The sequence below is a fragment of the Ranitomeya variabilis genome, chromosome 4, assembly GCF_051348905.1.
Source record: "Ranitomeya variabilis isolate aRanVar5 chromosome 4, aRanVar5.hap1, whole genome shotgun sequence".
In the NCBI taxonomy this organism is placed as follows: Eukaryota; Metazoa; Chordata; class Amphibia; order Anura; family Dendrobatidae; genus Ranitomeya; species Ranitomeya variabilis.
The window spans coordinates 111,205,788-111,228,442 of NC_135235.1; the positions used below are offsets into that span (position 1 = coordinate 111,205,788).

Below are 22,655 nucleotides of genomic sequence, written 5' to 3' on the forward strand. Positions count from 1 at the left end.
ATCATATCTTAAGAATGGAGATTGAAAATGCAGTCATTCTGGTTTATGCTCACGAGTTACTTTACATTGTGAGGCTGTTGATAGAAACAGGAAAATTCCAGATAAATCTTAGGCTGAAATTACATTCTGTGGATTTTTATATTCATTTGTTTCAAAGTCATTTCACCATGTTTATTGCGTTATACTTTATGCATTGTATTTGCTACACCATGCATATGCCTTTTGTGTATTGATTTCAATATGTGACTGTAATAACGTATAACACAATAAAACACTAGCATATGTCGTGCTGTGCGCTTTGTACTGTATTAAAATTACAATAGAACACTCCGGAGAAAAAATAAAAATAGATTGTTTAGTTTGTTGCAAAGTCCAGCATCCATTGCTGTTAGAAGGCATGCTCATGGAGCACAGTCACACACCTCTTGTTTTGTTTAGTGTGTTTAGATATGTAAGTCAGTGTTCACATGTTGTGTTTTTGCAGCATTTTTTTCTGCAGGCCAAACTTGCTCTTGGCTGTAAAAAATCTGCTTACAAAAAGGCTTGTTTTGCTGTGTTTTCCAAGATCCCAAAGTTCATCTTTGCTTCCACCACAGAAGTATGAACAATAAAGGTGTTATGCCACCAAAGCAAGACATGTGAAACCATAAAACCATTTTGTAAAAAAGGGCAATTGATCAAATTATTTTGTGGAAAAATATTTTGAACAAACAAGTTGAAATGAGTTTATGAAAAAATACACAATTGCAAATGTGACAGCAGGGATAGTTGAATTTGTCGGGAATAGTTTACCTAAGACATTGGCAGAGCATTGAGTATGTAGGACACGGTTTACTTTCACACTTTGGTCAGCCCTTGAGTTAGTGGGGTATTGTTCAATCTCACTCCTTGGTCAGCCAATGTTTACATTACACATATCACTAATTTAATTAAAAAATTAAGCTGTAACCTATATGGTTTAAACTTGGGAAAATCACATACTGCTGTACCTGCTTTATTTTCACTAAAAACGCAGCAAAACCTGATACCTGTGTTTTTTGCATTTATTATTTTCTATGGGTAAAAAAAATGCTGTAAAAGCCCTGAAAGGTGACATGCTGCAGTTTAATAAAAAAAACAAAACACCGTAGTTTTCCAATTCAGTCACGGAAAAAAAAGTGTGTGTATGAGATTTCTGAAGTCTCACAGCTTTTGCTGGTACTGTAAAACGCAGCTTAAAATTTGCATAAAAAAGCAACAAAGATGCAAAAGTGTGAACATAGCCTTAGGGTTTATTCTCACTACTCTCAAATTTATATATTTTATTTGATATTTTTACTTTGTATGATTTTTTTTTTTGTTCCTACAAAGCTGGAAGCTATAATTGTCCAAAATGTCTTGTAGGTATTAAGATTTAATTTCACTGGAACTAAGAGGCCTTAAAAAAAAACAAAAACAACCCCATAGCAGTATCCCTCATTCACCATTGGTTACAGTCAGAACAACGCAGTCAGGCAAGTAATGTTTTCCTGGCATTCGCCAAACCCAGACTCATTGATGAGACGTCGGATAGAGGAGCTTGGTTTGTCACTCCACAGAGCATGTTCTCATTGGCGGCAGGGTTTATACCACTCCATCTAAACATTGTGCTTTGTGATGTATGTGACGCCATAGAATTTCTTGCCATGAACATCCTGGCGCTCAGTTTTGTGTGAGGTTGATTCCAGAGGAGGCGCTTGGACTTGCAGTTATGGAGATGGCCGAGTGTTGGGGACTTTTCTGCAGTGTTGACCTCAGCTCTTGATGACTCCGCTCTCCTACTTCTTGTGGTCTCCATTTCATGGTCAAGTTGCTGTAGTTCCTAAATGCTTACATTTTTCAATAATGGCATTTTCATCAGGGGCAATATTTAGGAGGGAAGACCTTTCACAAACTGACATTTTACCATGTTGTCATATTCTAGTACCACGCTGGTCCATGACCCGTTTAGAACAAGCCCTTCTTTCACAAATGTTAGCTTATTCAGCCCGCATGGAATAGGGCTGTGGTAATTGGACTGAATGTATACAGAACTCGGCATTCGGAGAACTGGTAAGATCTGCAGCAGATAGAACAGAGGTTTTTATCAAAACTGCAGCAAGCAGCCTAGTAAGTGATACATTGCTTGAATCAGGGTCTCTTCTCCTACATCATGCTGCTTTCACATCAAGCAGCAAAGACCTGCAGATATAATCCCTTTAATAGAGAAGAAGGGAAAGATTGTGCGTCTTCTATGTTCACTAAAGAGGGAATTCATCATACACTTGGCTTTCGGTTTCTGTGCAGTACACTCCTGTAGTAAAGCAGTGTGACTTTGGCCATTTTTCTGACAGCCCTGGTAATTTTCTTACATTGGTAGGATGAGGGCCCAGTGCCGACCAATAGATTCACTAGAAAATATTTCAAAACATGTCGTACAGTAAAGCAGAGATGTCTCCCCTTTATGGCTGGAGAAGATATTTGATTCAAGTGCTCTGGCAACTCAAATTCTGCCCTTCGTTTATTGAGATGTGGGGCATCTTCCTCCAGAAGACTTTAGATCAAGACTGGGCATGATGAATTCCCCCAGTGTTTCATTTTACATACGTCCGAATGCATCTGTGACGTGAAGTTTCCCTTTTGAGTATGCTTGCACCCCTTTTTTTTTTTTCAGCAGCTGTACAGAGCTGCAGTTATTAGTGTAGTGCCACACTACAAAGAAACATACCACACTGACACTATTGGTCGCACAGTTAAAGGGATTGTCTGGTCACATCACATCGATGACCTATCCATTGGTAAATGATATTAGATTGGTGGAGGTCTGAGATTCAGCACTCCCATGTCAGCTGTTATTTGCTCCGGCAGCCATTGGAACGGAGCTTTAATACACAGCTCTATTCGATATGTAGTGGTCACTGATGGCTGCTGCAGAACAGCTCCTGTTCAAAAGAATAGTAATACTTTATTTTCTGTTTCAAATTCAATTGGTTATAGAGTGCAAATTTACCAGTAGGACCTTAGTATTTAGTTTCCCATTTCCCCAGTATTTCCCAGTTCTTCCCCTTCTTAATCCTCTCCTCTTTCCTTACCCCACCTTCTTCCCTCTCTTCTATTAGTATTATATTGTATTGTATTATAAAGACTTCAATAAAAATTCAGTTTTGAATAGGCAAAAACAGAGAAAAGAATAGAAGTTGTTCTGCAGTACCAAGCAGCAGTTGCTACACATTAGATGGAGCTGTGCAATGCGGCTACTGCAGAACGTCTCCTGTTTGTAGCTCCATTCAGAGTCTTTACATCCAGGATCATCCGATCAAATAATAGCTGATTGGTGTTGGATGTCGGCCATCAGACCTGCCCGCTCTGATAGCGATGATCTATCCTGTGGATAGATCGATATAATACAACCAGACAACCCCTTTAGCTGTGTGTCGTACAGTTGCATAATTGGGTTTTACGGTACTTTCTGTGCACAAATCTTCCAAAAGAAATAATGCAATATAAATGGATCTTTTAATTTTGAACTGAATAAAGAAATATAGAAGAACTAAAGATTGGCTTCTGGGTTTCATTTCGTCTTTTCTTTTTCGTATCAGGTGATGGAATATGAAAATCGGATTCGAGCCTATTCAACTCCAGACAAGATTTTCCGGTATTTTGCAACGTTGAAAGTCATCCATGAATCTGGAGAAGCAGAAGTCTTTATGACGCCTCAAGATTTTGTGAGATCGATAACGCCCAACGAGAAACAGCCAGAAAGTGAGTGCTAGACACTGATGAGTAAACTGTATGTGACCACTCTTATTTATTCCCCAAATGCGATTTCTCCAAATCTATCCCTTCCATTGATATGACGGTGGAGTGCTCTTCTAGGAGCAGACACCGCCAGCGCAGGTGAATATGCCTTTCTATGACATATTCACATTCTCTGGAAAAAACTACACTAAAGATAATCCCTAGGCAAATCTGTATGTCAGTTCACTGCAAAAATCCAAGGGTAATCCTTGGATTACTGTCACAGATTATCTTCAATCTATGTTGGTTTTACCTAACAGCCATGGCACAGAGGAAGGAAGTCAGGGGTGTAGGGACTTGTAAGGAGTGCAGCAGGGACCTCCTTGATCAATGTGGCATACATTGCTGGAAAATCAATGGCTACTCTTTTATTTAGTGATTTTATTTATTGAGACTTTAATAGAGGGTGCTTTAATGAAAACAAAAGATTTACTTTAACCCTTTCATGACATCCACTGTACATGTAAGGTGCAAGTAAGAAGTGGATGTAACGATCTGGCTCACTGGGTGAGCCCACACCATGCCTGGCAGGTCATGGCTGTTTGTTACAGCCAGGACCTACCTATAAGAATCGCGGGTGGAGTGGAGCTCTGCATTAACCTGTTGGATGCCACTGTCAATCTCTGACAGCGGTATTTAACACGCAGCGGCATGGGGGCATGACGTTCCATACAACCATTGGCACAACCGAGGCATGATTGCTGGTCTCCCTGACTGCCGGGGGTCATTATGGAACTCCTCTGAAAGCGCTTCCATGGCAGGGCTTCAAAGGATACCGTGATTTTTTTGCTATTTATAGTGATGCTGTGGCATTGCTTTATGTAGTACTAGCGATCACATGATTTCAAAGTCTATTAATAGTTAAGTGTGTAAAAAAAATAAAATGTAAATTGTTCTTTTATTCTATTAACTTCTGACAACATGTCTCCGAATTCCCAAGCAATAAATTTTGTATTTTTTTTCTGACAAAGAAATATGGTCGAAACATAAAAAAAAACAAAAAACCCAGGGCTTTCAGACCTCAATTAATGCAAAGAAAACAAGTTCATAATCATTTAGAAACAACAATACTAATGTTTTATGTTTTAACCAGGGCTATGGAGTCGGTAAGCCAAACCTCTGACTCCAACTCCGACTCCTCAATTTCCATGACACCGACTCCAACTCCGACTCCCTTATACATGGCTCATGTTTAAGTGATAAATTTACTGTGGTAAAATGGTAACATCAGGCTTTTAACCATTATGATACAATAATCAAGCCATTTAGATAGAACATAAAATATATTTATTGGAATGCAACTTTAGAACAACATTTTTAATTTGCATATTTACTATTTATTATACACTCTGCAGTAAGTGGAGAAAAAAGTTTTCAACAAAAATGTACTGAATAGAATTTGTGCAGTGTATGAATTTGTTCTGAAAAATAGTATCGCCTTCATCAGATCCTCCTTCATAGATGACCTCAAATCTGATCTAATTATTTTAAGGCTAGAGAACAACCTCTACACTAACTTGGGTTGGTGGAAATGCAGTAACCACATGGGCAACATCTCTAACAATTTCAGGTTATAAAGGAATTGCCTCGTGCACGCGTTTTGATGAACGATTGAACTCATCTACTTCTTTGAGAGCAAGTGAAACATTTTGTTGAAATATGGTCAATCTGTTTTCTATGGGAGTGGAATCTTTTTCCCTGCAGCAACGCTTTGCCTGCTCCATGTCGTCCAAATACTTGTCAAAATCAAACTCCTCATCTGATGAGGACGAAGGAACGGCGGCGGCAGCAGCATCACTGGCAGGATCCGAGTCCTCTGCTCTTGGCCTTCCTGTAGCCCACTGATCCTAACTGCTACCTCAATCAGAGCTTCTTTTCCTTTAGCAAGCTATTGATCATCCAGCAATATACAATGACTCGGGTCCACATAAACAGCTGCCAGAAGAATTTTATTTTCTAATAGCAGTGTCTTTCTCCGTTTCATTGAAGCAGCAATGCCATCTACTATTAAACCTCCTCTTTGGGACAGGCAAAACAACAAGTTCTTCCACTCCTTTATAAAAATGCCAAGAGTTAAATCCTCAGCTTGTAACTTTTTAGTCCCGTGTAAATGGGTGATGAAGCCATTCCTTCAATTCAGCCTCCTGTGTCCATTGTCCTTCATGTAGTGTTACCTGAGGGTTGGCCATATCTACAAGAAAGGGTTTCAGCTCAAGCAATCTCTCAATCATTAAATAGGTGCGGCACCACCGAGTGGCTTGATCCATAATTGCCCTTTTCCAGCACGTCTCTTCAAGATGGAATACATTTTAGGGGTTCTGACAGCAATAGCTGATTTCCCCACTTTGCTAATCAGAGTTCCAGCATGTCCCTCTTGCAGACTATCTCTCATTGCCAGCTGCAGCATGTGCACAACACAGCACATGTGATGAATAGGAAAGAGGTGTGAAGCAGCTTCAACAAGATCATCTAATTGTAAAGAATCATTTTGCTGTTCTTCTGTAGTCATATCTGTTTGTTCCTCCGTTATGGGAACAGGACTGTGTTCTTCCATCTCCAACATACTGAATTTGAAATGTTCTTCTAGCTGCTGTTCACTTCATTATTCTCATTCATCAGTTTAATTGTACTTATCATATTTGAAGCATTATCAGTTACAATAGCAAGAACCTGTTCTTTTTTGAGTTCATAATCTTACAGAAATTTTTCCACTAAGGTCTGGAGAAACTGGCTGCTGTGATGAGCTTTAGTATCTTTTATGGCTAGTGTCTTAGTAACAATTTTTTTGTTGTGTCAAACATATCGAACGTTGATAGCAAAATAGTTCTCTGTGACGTGTGCAGGCATCCATTTTAAGAAATACAAAGCGTCTCTTGAGAGTCTTTTTAAGATTTTCCTTTTGGTTAGGGGCTTCTTCAATCACTAATTTTCTAATACTTTCTCTTTCCAGAGAAACACCAAGTTTGTGAGCCCTTTCTCCATTAAGAGCTGTAAAAGCTGGTCGTGCAGATAATGATAATGGTACACAGTCCTTCACAACAAGCTCGATGAGCTGTCTTTTAAACACATCTGCTGTCATTGTTACAGTAACTTTGTCACTTACAAAATATCTTGTAACTGATGTCTGAGACGCTCTTTGCTCCTCCTTTGCCTTGCTGGAAGTGCTGGTCTCTGGTTTCTTGGTGCTGCTGTGATCTTTTTAAGTCACAGCTTTGTAAACTTCTGGGTGGAAGCGTTGTAAATGTCTTTTTAGATAGGAAACTCTTGACGGAGCATTTTTACCACTGCCTGAGTATGCACTGATTTTGGCATCACCGCATTTGTTTTCATCTGGGTCACTTATACACTGACACACAGAATGTTTATTATCTTGAGTCACTGTGAAATGCTCAAATACTGCTGACTTCATAAGATGCTTCTTAGACATTTTGTAATTATGTAAATTCACTCTCAAAATAATTTTGTCCTGTAAATAAAAAAAAGTATATTGTAATTCTTGCAAGAATAGTGAATCATGCAATGTATAATTTGAGATGGAAATAAAACAATCTTTGCATAAATCAATAGGACAGATGATCAGTATATAGTTTTTAAAATGTGTTAGATGGCTTTACTCTGAACTTTCAATCTCAAGGCTTGTCTCAGCAGGGTAAAGCTCACTAAATGCTTCACATCATATTTCTTCAGTCTATGAAAAGGGGAGGAGGGATGGAGCATGTTTGTGCTGAATCACATTCCAGAACACACACACACACACTTCCTCATCGATCCGGTTACTGTGTTTCCAAATTTGAGGCGTTAGAAAACAGTTTTTCCCCTTATATTCTATGTATAGTGTATATAAGTCATCAGAGCTAATTTCTCCAAACATGAGCTAATAGGAAAAACAAACTAAAACATCAAGCATACAGAGACAACATATACTGGAATATTGGTTTATGCACAGTTTATTGAAAGTTTAGATATGCTTTAAGAAGTACTTACCTTCCTTAATCCTGCTTTCCTGTTCATTCCTGAAATTCTGAGATGAATGTAGGCTTTCCTTCCGTGTGTTTATTTTTTCCCCTTATCTGTAGAGGAGGAGCTTCACTACTTATCATGAACATAAACTGCAGCACACATTCATCTCAGCTAAAAGTCTAGACCTTAGATCAGGAATAGGACAGACATTTATAGGACATTTCATAACTTTCCCAAATTCTTATGAAAAAAATATTCCCCACAAAATGCATTGAACTACTGTACTCCATTTATTATATACCGTATATACTCGCGTATAAGCCGAGATTTTCAGCCCATTTTTTGGGGCTGAAAGTCCCCCTCTCGGCTTATACTCGAGTCATACCCAGAGTTTGGCAGGGGAGGGGGAGCAGGGGCTGTCTAATAATACTCACCTACTCCTCTCGCAGTCCCTGCAGGTCCCTGGTTCTCTGGCGCTCCTGCTTCTTCCTGTACTGAGCGGTCACATGGTACCACTCATTGCAGTAATGAATATGCGGCTCCACCTCCCATAGGAGGTGGATATTTACTTGTTCCCCGTTCCGGCGTCGCTCTGTCTTCAGCGTCTTCTGCAGTGACACTGAGGTCAGAGGGCGTGGTGACGTAGTTAGTGCGCGCCCTCTGCTTTAACTGCCTGTCAGTGTAGAAGAAGATGGAGCGACGCCGGAATGAAGTCAGGTGAATATTGAAAGTGCTGGGGGCCTGAGCGACGGAGAGGTGAGTAAGGCTACGTTCACATTTGCGTTGCGTCGGGCGCAGCCGCGGCGACGCATGCGTCATGCGCCCCTATATTTAACATGGGGGGCGCATGGACATGCGTTGTGTTGTGTTTTGTGACGCATGCTTTTTTTGGCGCAAGCGTCAGGGCGCAGAGGACGCAGCATGTTGCATTTTTTTGCGCTAAAAAAATGAACGCATGCGTCACAAAACGCTGCATTTTGCATGCGTTTTTGCGTGCGTTGTGCGTTGCGTCGCCGACGCAACACACAACAATGCAAATGTGAACGTAGCCTAAGTGATTTTTTTTTTTTTTTTACCGCAGCAACAGCAAATGGGGCAAGTGTCTGTACGGAGCATCTTCTGGGGCCATAAAGTTTGTGCAGCACTATAATGGGGCAAGTGTCTGTATAGAGCATCTTATGGAGCCATAACGCTTGTGCAGCTCTATAATGGGGCAATTGTCTGTATAGAGCATCTTATGGGGCCATAACATTTGTGCAGCACTATAATGGGGCAAGTGTCTGTATGGAGCATCTTATGGGGCCATAACGTTTGTGCAGCACTATATGGGGCAAGTGTCTGTATGGGGCTATAATCAACGTTTGTGCAGCACTATATTGGGCAAATGTGTCTATGGAGCATCTTATGGGGCCATTATTAACCTTTATGCAGGATTATATGGAGCATATTTTAATATGGAGCATCTTATGGGGCCCATCATAAACTTTATGGATCATTATATGGGGCTCCTGATTCAATATGGATATTCAAAAACACTTAACCTACTGATGTCTCAATTAATTTTACTTTTATTGGTATCTATTTTTACTTTTGACATTTACCGGTAGCTGCTGCATTTCCCACCCTAGGCTTATACTCGAGTCATTAAGTTTTCCCAGTTTTTTGTGGCAAAATTAGTTGGGTCGGCTTATACTCGAGTATATACGGTATTTTAGGAGTCGGTCCATTTTATACTGACTCCAACTCCGACTCCACCAAAATGGGCTCTGACTCCATGACTCTGACTCCACAGCCCTGGTTTTAACTCTGGAAGAGTTCAGAAATCAATATTTTGTGGAATAACCATGATTTTTAATCACAGCTTTCATGCGTATTGGCATGCTTTCACCAGTCTTTTACACTGCTTCTGGCGCAAAAATGTAAGCAGTTCTTCTTTGTTAGATGGCTTGTGACTATCCATCATCCTCTTGATTACATTCCAGAGGTTTTCAATGGGGTTCAGGTCTGGAGATTGGGCTGCCCATGACAGGGTTTTGATGTGGCGGTCTCTTAATTTTTGTCAGAGCTGTATTTAAAAAAAAAAAAAAAACAAGTTCAGATCACCCCCTTTTCCACAATTAAAAATTAACATGTTACAAAAATACATGTATGTGGTATCGCCGTGTTCAGCAAAGTCAGATCTATCTAAATATAAAAATAATTAACTCGATCAGCAACCAAAAAAAAAAAAAAAAAGCAATGTCAACATTGCGATTTTTCACAATTTCTTCCCACTTGGAATTTGTTTTCCATTTTCCAGTACACTATATGGTAAAATGAATGGTGTCATTCAAAAATGAAACTCGTTCCTCAAAAAGCAAATCATTCCTATGTCTGTGTGGACAGAATAATAAAAAAGTTATGGCTCTTGAGAAGGGGAGGGAAAATGAAGACACAAAAATGGAAATTGGCACAGTCTTACAGGGGTCGGCTCAGTGGTTAGCACTGTAGTCCTGGGTTCCAATCCCACCATGGACAACATCTGCAAGGAGTTTGTATGTTCTCCCCGTGTTTGCGTTGGTTTCCTCCGGGGTCTCCGGTTTCCTCTCACGTTCCAAAGGCATACTGATAGGGAATTTAGATTGTGAGCCCCATTGGGGACAGTGATGATAATGTGTGCAAACTGTAAAGCGCTGCGGAATATGTTGGCGCCACATAAATATAAAAATTATTATTATTAGAGGGGTTAAAGTAGTTGTTTCAAAATCTAAACTTATTTCGTATTCTTACGATGATTGATGAGTTTTTTTTGAGGGTGGTGTAAACCCTCGCCCCCCAGTGATTACAAGAACAGTGGTCCCCTTGGTAAATGGCGTGGAGTGCAGGTCACACGGGTGTGCGGCTCCATCATCCAGTCTCCGTGGGAGTGTCGGGCAGAGCTGAGAACAGAACAGAATTTTCCTTAGTTCAGTCGTTCACACTTCAAGATTCATTGTACATTATTTTACATTTGTGCTTCATGTCTCCAAAACTGTTCTTATTCATGGTGTTGTCTGGAGTTCATAAATAGGTAAAATTGCGTAATGAAAAGGAGAAACATTGCTCTTAACCCCTTAACAACAGAGCGATTTTATTTTTTAAGTGTACAGCTCATTGCTTAGTTTACCAGCCACCCCGAAGGCCCAGGTTATATAGGCAAGAACCGTGCTTCCCAAGCGGGCTACGTTCTTTCCACCCTGCGCGTGGCTCTGCAGCAGGCTGGATCTGGCCATCTTCAGTGCTTCTCCCATGCGCTCAGTGTAAAGCTGCCTCTGCTAGCAACCTAGAAGAGAGCACTGTACAGACCAGCAGTGCCACCGTGTCACTGGTGCGAGTTGTCAATATTCATGAGCGTACCGCGCCCCGACACAGCAGAGGAGGAGCTGGGAATGTTAAACTCCTGACGCGGCATCTTGAGACCAGCCCTTTACATGTTTTTTGGATAGACCTTTTTTCCCACCTAATCTGAGATAGATATTATTTGTATGGAGAAACACAGAATGTTGCAGATCTCCATTTTGTCCATTATTAACACGATAGAAGTTTATTTCATTCGTTCGCAAAAAAAAAATGAAGAAACCTTTCTAAGGCAGTTGAGTATTTTCATTGGAAGTGACATCGCCGGGTGAAGAAAGAAACCGGACACAGCAGCAGCTTCATCATCAGGCAGAAAGTGACAGGTGAAACCCGTAAGAGAGACGGGCACAGGAAATATAACAATTATCTCAGCTATCAGCACGGCAGAAGAGCAAACAGACAGCAATTTGTCAGCTTGTGTCCATTCATCCACGCAGGCAGTGTTCCAGCAAACGGCCCAGCAGCTACATTTTAGGAAAGCCTAGTTCCCATACTATTTCTCCAGCTTCCAAGCTGCTGCTTATCTGTCAGCGTCGACCTCTTGGCCTCTCAGCCAGGTAGCATTTACTTGCTACTAGATTCATTTATGTCTTTAGAGTGGAAAACCCAATAAATCTGTTAGCTGTTGACACAACTTTTTAATTACCGTATTCCTGTATAGCTAAATGATGTATCCATTTGTTTCCACCTCAAGCAACTAGAGACCAGTTGGGTCCTTCCAAGGTCATTTGGGAATGTCCAAGTGTTATAGTCCCAGTGCATTGTGAAATACAAGGGATCTTGAAGCACTGTGCTTTTGAGACCTTCCGAATGTCTCCTCTATTTTCTCTCAAATTGAGTGCATGGTGTACGTCCGATTTATTTTGAGCTCAGTACAGAAATACCTTTTCCTTGGGTACTAATCAAAGATGGCAAAATGATAGAGAAGAGGTGTCGCTGAGCAGACACAATGGCATGGAGGCAATTCTCTACCCTCTCCTAGTGTATCCTCACCCATCCCCTGCAGACTGTGAGCCCTCGCGGGCAGGGTCCTCCCTCCTTATGTACCTGTGTGCCTTGATTTTTGCTCATGTTTAATGTATTTGTCTATATTTGCCCCTTATTCACATGTAAAGCGCCATGGAATAAATGGTGCTATAAAAATGTATAATAATAATAAAAAATAATAATAATAATTGTCTGCTTACTTGGGTGCATATTCTGTGTCCAGGTGACTAAACATCTACTAGCTTCAATATGACATAAGTTTCTTGCTTGCATTTAGGGGAAAAAGTGACTTGAAATATTAAACTTCTTTAACAATTGATTACATATATGTTATATATACATGATGTAGTTGTTGATTCACTTTAATACAAGGAGGCCTAGATGCTTTTCTTGTGACATATAATATTACAGGTGAGGGGCGCTGGATTCTGTGATGGGAACTAGTCTGATTGACCTGTGTGGAGCCCTTATATGGGGTTATTGGCATCCATGGGGTTTATGTCGTCCTCTTGATCAGCATTGTTAGGGTATAGGTTGAACTCGATGGAATTGTCAATCTTCAGCCTAAAGACTATGATGACAAGTGAAATGCTGTGGAGACTTGGACACATTTAGCAATATTTTTTGTTTTCATCTTTACATCCAGTCATAATATTTAGTACATATAAAAGTTATTTGAAGCATTTTGCAATTGAAATGAATACTATACTGAGATCACTAGCACAGCGACCATTACATATCTGTCCCCCTTTAATCTGCAGACTATCACACTGTGTTGCCTTGACAACTGATGTGCGTGGGTGAGGTCATCATTCGGGGTGCTAGTTATCACCGCAGTTGAATATTAATCATTCCGAGTGGCTTATTGAAACCAGAGAAGGACCTCCTGACCCTGCCTGAGTGCCATTTGTCCTCCTAGAATCTATTGCGTGCCTCTGTGTGACCCGTCCTGGTTTTCCTGACCTTCCGTTTGCTCCATTCCATGCATTACTAGTAACGTGTACGCTCGCTTGCTTGTTTTGCAAAATCAGCTATGAAAAACCAGCTCAATTATTGCTCAGAGGAGGAAGACTGCAAGTTGTTATATGACACAGTCCATTATCTAATATATAATTGCCTAGAATACTACTTCCTGCAATTTGTGCCAACTTCCGTGGCTTTGTCCGGAGATAATGTCCGGAGATAATGTCCGGAGCTAATGTCCGGAGCTAATGTCCGGAGCTAATGTCCGGAGATAAGTGACGTCACCAGTGTCCTACACCCAGGCAGAGCACAGGGGCCCCAGGCAGCATATGGGGCCCCAGGCAGAGCACAGTGGTCCCAGGCAGAGCACAGGGGCCCCAGGCAGCCTATGGGGCCCCAGGCAGAGCACAGTGGCCCCAGGCAGAGCACAAGGCCCCCGGCAGCATATGGGGCCCCAGGCAGAGCACAGGGGCCCCAGGCAGCATATGGGGCCCCAGGCAGAGCACAGGGGCCCCAGGCAGAGCACAGGGGCCCCAGGCAGCATATGGGGCCCCAGGCAGAGCACAGGGGCCCCAGGCAGCATATGGGGCCCCAGGCAGAGCACAGGGGCCCCAGGCAGCATATGGGGCCCCAGGCAGAGCACAGTGGTCCCAGGCAGAGCACAGGGGCCCCAGGCAGCTTATGGGGCCCCAGGCAGAGCACAGTGGCCCCAGGCAGAACATGGGGCCCCAGGCAGAGCACAGGGGCCCCAGGCAGAAGATGGGGCCCCAGGCAGAGCACAGGGGCCCCAGGCAGAGCACAGGGGCCCCAGGCAGCATATGGGGCCCCAGGCAGAGCACAGGGGCCCCAGGCAGCATATGGGGCCCCAGGCAGAGCACAGGGGCCCCAGGCAGCATATGGGGCCCCAGGCAGAGCACAGTGGCCCCAGGCAGAGCACACACCAAATCGGAGGCCGAGGAGCCCCGCCAACCAAATCGGAGGCCGAGGGGCCCCGCCAACCAAATCGGAGGCCGAGGAGCCCTGCCCACCAAATCGAAGGCCGAGCGGCCCCGCCCACCAAAGCGGAGGCCGAGGGGCCCGGCCCCGCCCACCAAAGCGGAGGCCGAGGGGCCCCGACCACCACATCGGAGGCCGAGGGGCCCCGCCCACCAAATCGGAGGCCGAGGGGCCCCGCCCACCAAATCGGAGGCCGAGGGGCCCCGCCCACCAAATCGGAGGCCGAGGGGCCCCGCCCACCAAATCGGAGGCCGAGGGTCCCCGCCCACCAAATCGGAGGCCGAGGGTCCCCGCCCACCAAATCGGAGGCCGGGGGTCCCCGCCTACCAAATCGGAGGCCGACGGGCCCCACCCACCAAATCGGAGGCCGAGGGTCCCCGCCCACCAAATCGGAGGCCGAGGGTCCCCGCCCACCAAATCGGAGGCCGAGGGTCCCCGCCCACCAAATCGGAGGCCGAGGGTCCCCGCCCACCAAATCGGAGGCCGAGGGTCCCCGCCCACCAAATCGGAGGCCGAGGGTCCCCGCCCACCAAATCGGAGGCCGAGGGTCCCCGCCCACCAAACCGGAGGCCGGGGGTCCACACCAACCACATCGGAGGCCGAGGGGCCCCGCCCACCAAATCGAAGGCCGAGGGGCCCCGCCCACCAAAGCGGAGGCCGAGGGTCCCCGCCCACCAAATCGGAGGCAGAGGGACCCCGCCCACCAAATCGGAGGCCGAGGGTCCCCGCCCACCAAATCGGAGGCCGAGGGTCCCCGCCCACCAAATCGGAGGCCGAGGGTCCCCGCCCACCAAATCGGAGGCCGAGGGTCCCCGCCCACCAAATCGGAGGCCGAGGGTCCCCGCCCACCAAATCGGAGGCCGAGGGTCCCCGCCCACCAAATCGGAGGCCGAGGGGCCCCGCCCACCAAATCGGAGGCCGAGGGGCCCCGCCCACCAAATCGGAGGCCGAGGGGCCCCGCCCACCAAATCGAAGGCCGAGCGGCCCCGCCCACCAAAGCGGAGGCCGAGGGGCCCAGCCCCGCCCACCACAGCGGAGGCCGAGGGGCCCCGCCCACCAAATCGGAGGCCGAGGGGCCCCGCCCACCAAATCGGAGGCCGAGGGGCCCCGCCCACCAAATCGGAGGCCGAGGGGCCCCGCCCACCAAATCGGAGGCCGAGGGGCCCCGCCCACCAAATCGGAGGCCGAGGGGCCCCGCCCACCAAATCGGAGGATAAGGGGCCCCGCCCACCAAATCGGAGGATAAGGGGCCCCGCCTACCAAATCGGAGGCCGAGGGGCCCCGCCAACCAAATCGGAGGCCGAGGGGCCCCGCCCACCAAATCGAAGGCCGAGCGGCCCCGCCCACCAAAGCGGAGGCAGAGGGACCCCGCCCACCAAATCGGAGGCCGTGGGGCCCCGCCAACCAAATCGGAGGCCGAGGGTCCCCGCCCACCAAATTATTCTTACATTTGAATAGATAAAGTATATATGGATTCTAGACTCCCGATTCTTTAGAACCGGGCTGCCATCTAGTTACAACATAATATTAATAATAATAATAATAATAATAACTTTTATTTATATAGTGCCAACATATTCCGCAGCACTTTACAATTAAGCGGGGACATGTATCTAATATATAATTGCCTAGAATACTACTTCCTGCAATTTGTGCCAACTTCCGTGGCTTTGTCCGGAGGTAATGTCCGGAGCTAATGTCCGGAGCTAATGTCCGGAGATAAGTGACGTCACCAGTGTCCTACACCCAGGCAGAGCACAGGGGCCCCAGGCAGCATATGGGGCCCCAGGCAGAGCACAGTGGCCCCAGGCAGAGCACAGGGGCCCCAGGCAGCATATGGGGCCCCAGGCAGAGCACAGGGGCCCCAGGCAGAGCACAGGGGCCCCAGGCAGCATATGGGGCCCCAGGCAGAGCACAGGGGCCCCAGGCAGAGCACAGGGGCCCCAGGCAGAGCACAGGGGCCCCAGGCAGAGCACAGGGGCCCCAGGCAGAACATGGGGCCCCAGGCAGAGCACAGGGGCCCCAGGCAGAGCACAGGGGCCCCAGGCAGCATATGGGGCCCCAGGCAGAGCACAGGGGCCCCAGGCAGAGCACAGGGGCCCCAGGCAGCATATGGGGCCCCAGGCAGAGCACAGGGGCCCCAGGCAGCATATGGGGCCCCAGGCAGAGCACAGTGGCCCCAGGCAGCATATGGGGCCCCAGGCAGCATATGGGGCCCCAGGCAGAGCACAGTGGTCCCAGGCAGAGCACAGGGGCCCCAGGCAGAACATGGGGCCCCAGGCAGACCACAGTGGCCCCAGGCAGAGCACAGGGGCCCCAGGCAGAACATGGGGCCCCAGGCAGAGCACAGGGGCCCCAGGCAGAGCACAGTGGTCCCAGGCAGAGCACAGGGGCCCCAGGCAGCATATGGGGCCCCAGGCAGAGCACAGGGGCCCCAGGCAGCATATGGGGCCCCAGGCAGAGCACAGTGGCCCCAGGCAGAGCACACACCAAATCGGAGGCCGAGGGGCCCCGCCAACCAAATCGGAGGCCGAGGGGCCCCGCCAACCAAATCGGAGGCCGAGGAGCCCCGCCCACCAAATGGAAGGCCGAGCGGCCCCGCCCACCAAAGCGGAGGCCGAGGGGCCCGGCCCCGCCCACCAAAGCGGAGGCCGAGGGGCCCTGCCCCGCCCACCAAAGCGGAGGCCGAGGGGCCCCGACCACCACATCGGAGGCCGAGGGTCCCCGCCCACCAAATCGGAGGCCGAGGGTCCCCACCCACCAAATCGGAGGCCGAGGGACCCCGCCCACCAAATCGGAGGCCGAGGGTCCCCACCAACCAAAGCGGAGGCCGAGGGGCCCCGCCCACCAAATCGGAGGCCGAGGGGCCCCGCCCACCAAATCGGAGGCCGAGGGTCCCCGCCCACCAAATCGGAGGCCGAGGGTCTCCGCCCACCAAATCGGAGGCCGAGGGTCCCCGCCCACCAAATCGGAGGCCGAGGGGCCCCGCCCACCAAATCGGAGGCCGAGGGGCCCCGCCCACCAAATCGGAGGCCGAGGGTCCCCGCCCACCAAATCGGAGGCCGAGGGTCTCCGCCCACCAAATCGGAGGCCGAGGGTCCCCGCCCACCAAATCGGAGGCCGAGGGTCCCCGCCCACCAAATCGGAGGCCGAGGGGCCCCGCCCACCAAATCGGAGGCCGAGGGGCCCCGCCCACCAAATCGGAGGCCGAGGGGCCCCGCCCACCAAATCGGAGGCCGAGGGTCTCCGCCCACCAAATCGGAGGCCGAGGGTCCCCGCCCACCAAATCGGAGGATAAGGGGCCCCGCCTACCAAATCGGAGGCCGAGGGGCCCCACCAACCAAATCGGAGGCCGAGGAGCCCCGCCCACCAAATCGAAGGCCGAGCGGCCCCGCCCACCAAAGCGGAGGCAGAGGGACCCCGCCCACCAAATCGGAGGCCGTGGGGCCCCGCCAACCAAATCGGAGGCCGAGGGTCCCCGCCCACCAAATTATTCTTACATTTGAATAAATAAAGTATATATGGATTCTAGACTCCCGATTCTTTAGAATCGGGCTGCCATCTAGTATTCTATAGAGGGGAAGGAGGAGTGAGCAGCAGAGAAGGGAACACACGGAGGCAGACAGAAAAATAGTTTACAGAGCTCTCTAAGGCCGGGGACACACACAACGTATAACAAAACGGTCCGTTTTTCACGGCCGAGAATCGCACAAATGTTTCCAAAACAGTGATCCATGTGCAGTGCGAGGATGCGATTTCCTCGCATCAAATGATCCGTGTGACATCCGTATGCCGAGATTTTCTCACAAGCTTGCAAAACCGACATCTAATGGATTTATGTGCTCAAATGTTCGGGAAAACATATATACAGTATATATATATATATATATGTCATTGAGACACATATATATATATTCTGTATTTATATTTCATTCAGCGCGATATCTGTGAAAAGCCGGTAATTCAATTGCCGGCTTTTCATTTCTCCTGCACAAACCCGACAGGATATGAGACATGGTTTACATACAGTAAACCATCTCATATCCCCCTTTTTTTTTGCATATTCCACACTACTAATGTTAGTAGTGTGTATGTGCAAAATTTCAGCGCTGTAGCTGCTAAAATAAAGGGTTAAATGGCAGAAAAAACTTGGCGTGGGCTCCCGCGCAATTTTCTCCGCCAGAATGGTAAAGCCAGTGACTGAGGGCAGATATTAAAAGCCAGGAGAGGGTCCATGGTTATTGGCCCCCCCGTGGCTAAAAACATCTGCCCCCAGCCACCCCAGAAAAGGCACATCTGGAAGATGCGCCTGTTCTGGCACTTGGCCACTCTCTTCCCACTCCCTGTAGCGGTGGGATATGGGGTAATGAAGGGTTAATGCCACCTTGCTATTGTAAGGTGACATTAAGCCAGATTAATAATGGAGAGGCGTCAATGATGACACCTATCCATTATTAATCCAATTGTTTGAAAGGGTTAAAAAACACACACACATGATTTAAAAGTATTTTAATGAAATAAACACAGCGGTTGTTTTAATATTTTATTGCTCTCTCAATCCATTTGCAGACCCTCGCTTGGCAAAACAATAAACACACAATATACATACCTTCTGCTGACCCGTCACGTCCCACGAGGTAATCCATCTGAAGGGGTTAAAATAATTTACAAGCAGGAGCCCTGCAAATGCAGCTGTGCTCGTGCTTGTAATTCCCCGGCGAATGAAGGAAATGTAGTTCATTGACCTACATTTCCTTCAGTCGCGGTGATGCGCCCCCTGGTGGATGTCCTCATATGACCTGGAGCGTGGGAAAAAGTTCCCAGGCTGCAGTTCATGAGAACATCCAGCAGGGGCGCATCACCGCGACTGAAGGAAATGTAGGTCAATGACCTACATTTCCTTCATTCGCCGGGGAATTACAAGCACGAGCACAGCTGCATTTGCAGGGCTCCTGCTTGTAAATAATTTTAACCCCTTCAGATGGATTACCTCGTGGGACGTGACGGGTCAGCAGAAGGTATGTATCTTGTGCGTTTATTATTTTGCCAAGCGAGGGTCTGCAGCTGGATTGAGAGAACAATAAAATACTAAAACAACCTGTGTGTTTATTTAATTAAAATAATTTTTAATAATGTGTGTGTGTTTTTTAACCCTTTCAGACAATTGGATTAATAATGGATAGGTGTCATCATTGACGCCTCTCCATTATTAATCTGGCTTAATGTCACCTTACAATAGCAAGGTGGCATTAACCCTTCATTACCCCATATCCCACCGCTACAGGGAGTGGGAAGAGAGTGGCCAAGTGCCAGAATAGGAGAATAGGCGCATCTTCCAAATGTGCCTTTTCTGGGGTGGCTGGGGGCAGATGTTTTTAGCCACGGGGGGCCAATAACCATGGACCCTCTCCTGGCTATTAATATCTGCCCTCAGTCACTGGCTTTACCATTCTGGCGGAGAAAATTGCGCGGGAGCCCACGCCAATTTTTTCCGCCATTTAACCCTTTATTTTAGCAGCTACAGCGCTGAAATTTTGCACATACGCACTACTAACATTAGTAGTGTGGAATATGCAAAAAAAAGGGGGATATGAGATGGTTTACTGTATGTAAACCATGTCTCATATCCTGTCGGGTTTGTGAAGGAGAAATGCAAAGCCGGCAATTGAATTACCGGCTTTTCTATAGAACACCGCTGCGTATTTCTCGCAATGCACACGCATGGTCCGTGTGTAATCCGATTTTTTCTCGCACCCATAGACTTGCATTGGCGAGTCTCGGCCGAGATACACTGACAATCGCAGCCTGCTGCGAGTTCCCTCGGATCCGAAATACGGTGGAGAAAATATTGGATGATGGGAGCTGGACCATAGATTAACATTGGGCCGAGTGCTATGCGATTTTTTATTGCATAGCACTCGTCCGTATTACGGTCTAGTGTGACCCCGGCCTAACAAGTGTTTTACCTCGCATCAGAGCTTGATTCATATCAAGACAGCTGAGCTCTGCTGTATAATGCCCACCATGCTGCTGTAGATTGTGTGTGAGCTAAAAAGTGAGTGAAGAGCAGGCACGAGATCATTTCAGCTCATCTCTTCCCCTTGCAAACTTTGAATTGCATTTATAGATACAGTATGGGGAGGGGAAATCCGGTGAGAATACAAGATACAAATCTGGTCAGAAATAATGTTATTTTTCATGTTTACACGCAGGACTTGTTACTTAAAAGCAGGATTGTGCTGAGTAACATACAGGCAGTGTCAGGTCGGCGCCGTTATAATGATTAAAATGATACCTTGGTTGATGAAAGTCGTCTTGGGGTTGTTGACTGTCAGAAGCCTTCAGTATGAATTCCAAATTAGAGCACCACATGAAGACACTCCCCCCAGCGCCCCCATAGGCCGCCCCAGAGCACGGGCATATCATTAACTAAAAATTGATAATAAGGATTAATCACTTAACCCCCGGAGCTTTTTTCGGTTTTTAATTTTTCGCTCCCCTTCTTCCCAGAGCCATAACTTTTTTTATTTTTCCGTCAATATGGCCATGTGAGGGCTTGTTTTTTGCGGGACAAGTTGTACTTTTGAACGACACCATTGGTTTTACCATGTCCTGGACTCGAAAACGGGAAAACATTCCATGTGTGGTGAAATTTTTTGTTTGGCTATTTTTGCTAGGTTCACTAAATGCTAAATCTGACCTGCCATTATGATTCTCCAGGTCATTACGAGTTTATAGACACCAAACATGTCTAGGTTCTCTTTTATCTAAGTGGTGAAAAGAAATTCCAAAATTTGCTAAAAAAAAACAAAACAAAAAAAACCCTGCAATTTTCCGTTACCCGCAGCGTCTCCATTTTTCATGATCTCGGGTCGGGTGAGGGCTTATTTTTTGCGTGCCAAGCTGCCATTTTTAATTATACCATTCTTGTGCAGATACGTTCCTTTGATCACCCGTTATTGCATTTCAATGCAATGTCGCAGCTACCAAAAAAACGTAATTCTGGCTTTTTGATTTTTTTTCTTGCTACGCCATTCAGCGATTGGGCTAATCCATTCTTTTTTTTTTAATTGATCGGGCGATTCTGAACTCGGCGATACCAAATATGTGTAGGATTGATTTTTTTTATTATTGTTTTATTTTGATTGGGGTGAAAGGGGGGTGATTTGAAGTTTTATGTTTTTTATTTTTTTTAATATTTTTAAACATATATATTTTTTTAATTTTGGCATGCTTCAATAGCCTGCATGGGAGGCTAGAAGCTGCCATAACCCGATCCCCTCTGCTACATAGAGGTGATGCACAGATCACCTCTATGTAGCTGAATTACAGCATTGCTATGCGCGCCGACCACAGGGTGGAACTCACAGCAATCTGGCATCAACAACCATCGAGGCCTGTGGTTGTGATGGCAATGCACTGATGACCCTCGATCACGTGACGAGGGTCAGCGGTGCTCGTATTTCCGGCCCGGTGGCCAGTGGCGCTTGTTAAATGCCGCTGTCAGAGTTTGATAGTGATATTTAACTAGTTAAATTGTGATTTTGCTGGCTCCCATTGAGGGCACATGTCAGCTGTTCAAAACAGCTGACATGTCGCGGCTTTAAGGTGGGCTCACCGCCGGAGCCCACATCAAAGCGGGGGATACTGCCAGCTGACGTACTATTCCGGCAGCTGGTAGGAACGAGTTAAACAACCACAAGACTGATTTCATCACCAGGCATCATTGTAATCCGTATAACGGCGCCAACCTGACACTGTAGGTTAGTCAGCACAATCCTGCTGACAGGTTCCCTTTAAGAATAAAGGACCCTTGAGACTCCATACCTGATTTTAGTTATCATAAGATCTAGTGCTCAAGGTTTCACTCCTATATACACCATGTAACCATCATCAGATGGACATATGTAATGTTAATATATCTGCATATATATTCTGAAAATATACCCGCCAGTGTCATTTTATGTTCTTACATTTCTTATATTGTGACAATGAATAGAAAAGTCTTTTATTTTCTCTTATATTTCTCTGTACAAATAATATTGTGAAAATAAATGTATAACCATTCCCGGCTACAGTATCACTGGTTAAACCACTCGCCTTGTAAATCCATTATTTTTTAAAATAACCCAGTAACTAAAAGCAAGATTCCCAGCTCCTGAGTGCCGTGTTGGGAAAAGGTCAGGCATGTTACCTGTTAAGAGATGACAAGGTCATTAGTCGTGTCCCTAAGCCCGGTGCTGCTGTTCTAGTACCAGTGACAAGTGAAATGCTGCGGCACGGTGATGAAATGGTCCAGAATACTTTGTATCATTTTGTCAAGGAAGAAATGGCCACCTGTCAGCTGATGGACCGAGCACGTGAAGGATTATTATGTTCTTGGTTACACATACAGTTGTTTGAATCTTTTGTTTTGAAGGATAGTGTCAATACCTGGTGGGATTAGTGGTCTATTTCACTATCCAGTGACACAATGAAATCTTACTTACATGTAGGCACGGGTAGATATTTGACAAAGTCCTTTCATTTACAATATATTGGTCACCTGGGAATTTCTTTTGAAGAATAATAAAATCTCT

At 46.4% G+C, this 22,655-nt stretch overlaps 1 protein-coding gene across 1 annotated transcript in view; it reads left to right on the forward strand.

Annotated features, from left to right (window-relative positions):
* Positions 1 to 22,655, forward strand: part of MICU1 (mitochondrial calcium uptake 1) — a 294,629-nt gene that overhangs the window by 78,133 nt on the left and 193,841 nt on the right. The window contains exon 4 of the mRNA XM_077259125.1: positions 3,597 to 3,759. Within this exon, the coding sequence (XP_077115240.1) occupies positions 3,597 to 3,759 (163 nt within the window). The remainder of the gene's footprint in view (positions 1 to 3,596; positions 3,760 to 22,655) is intronic.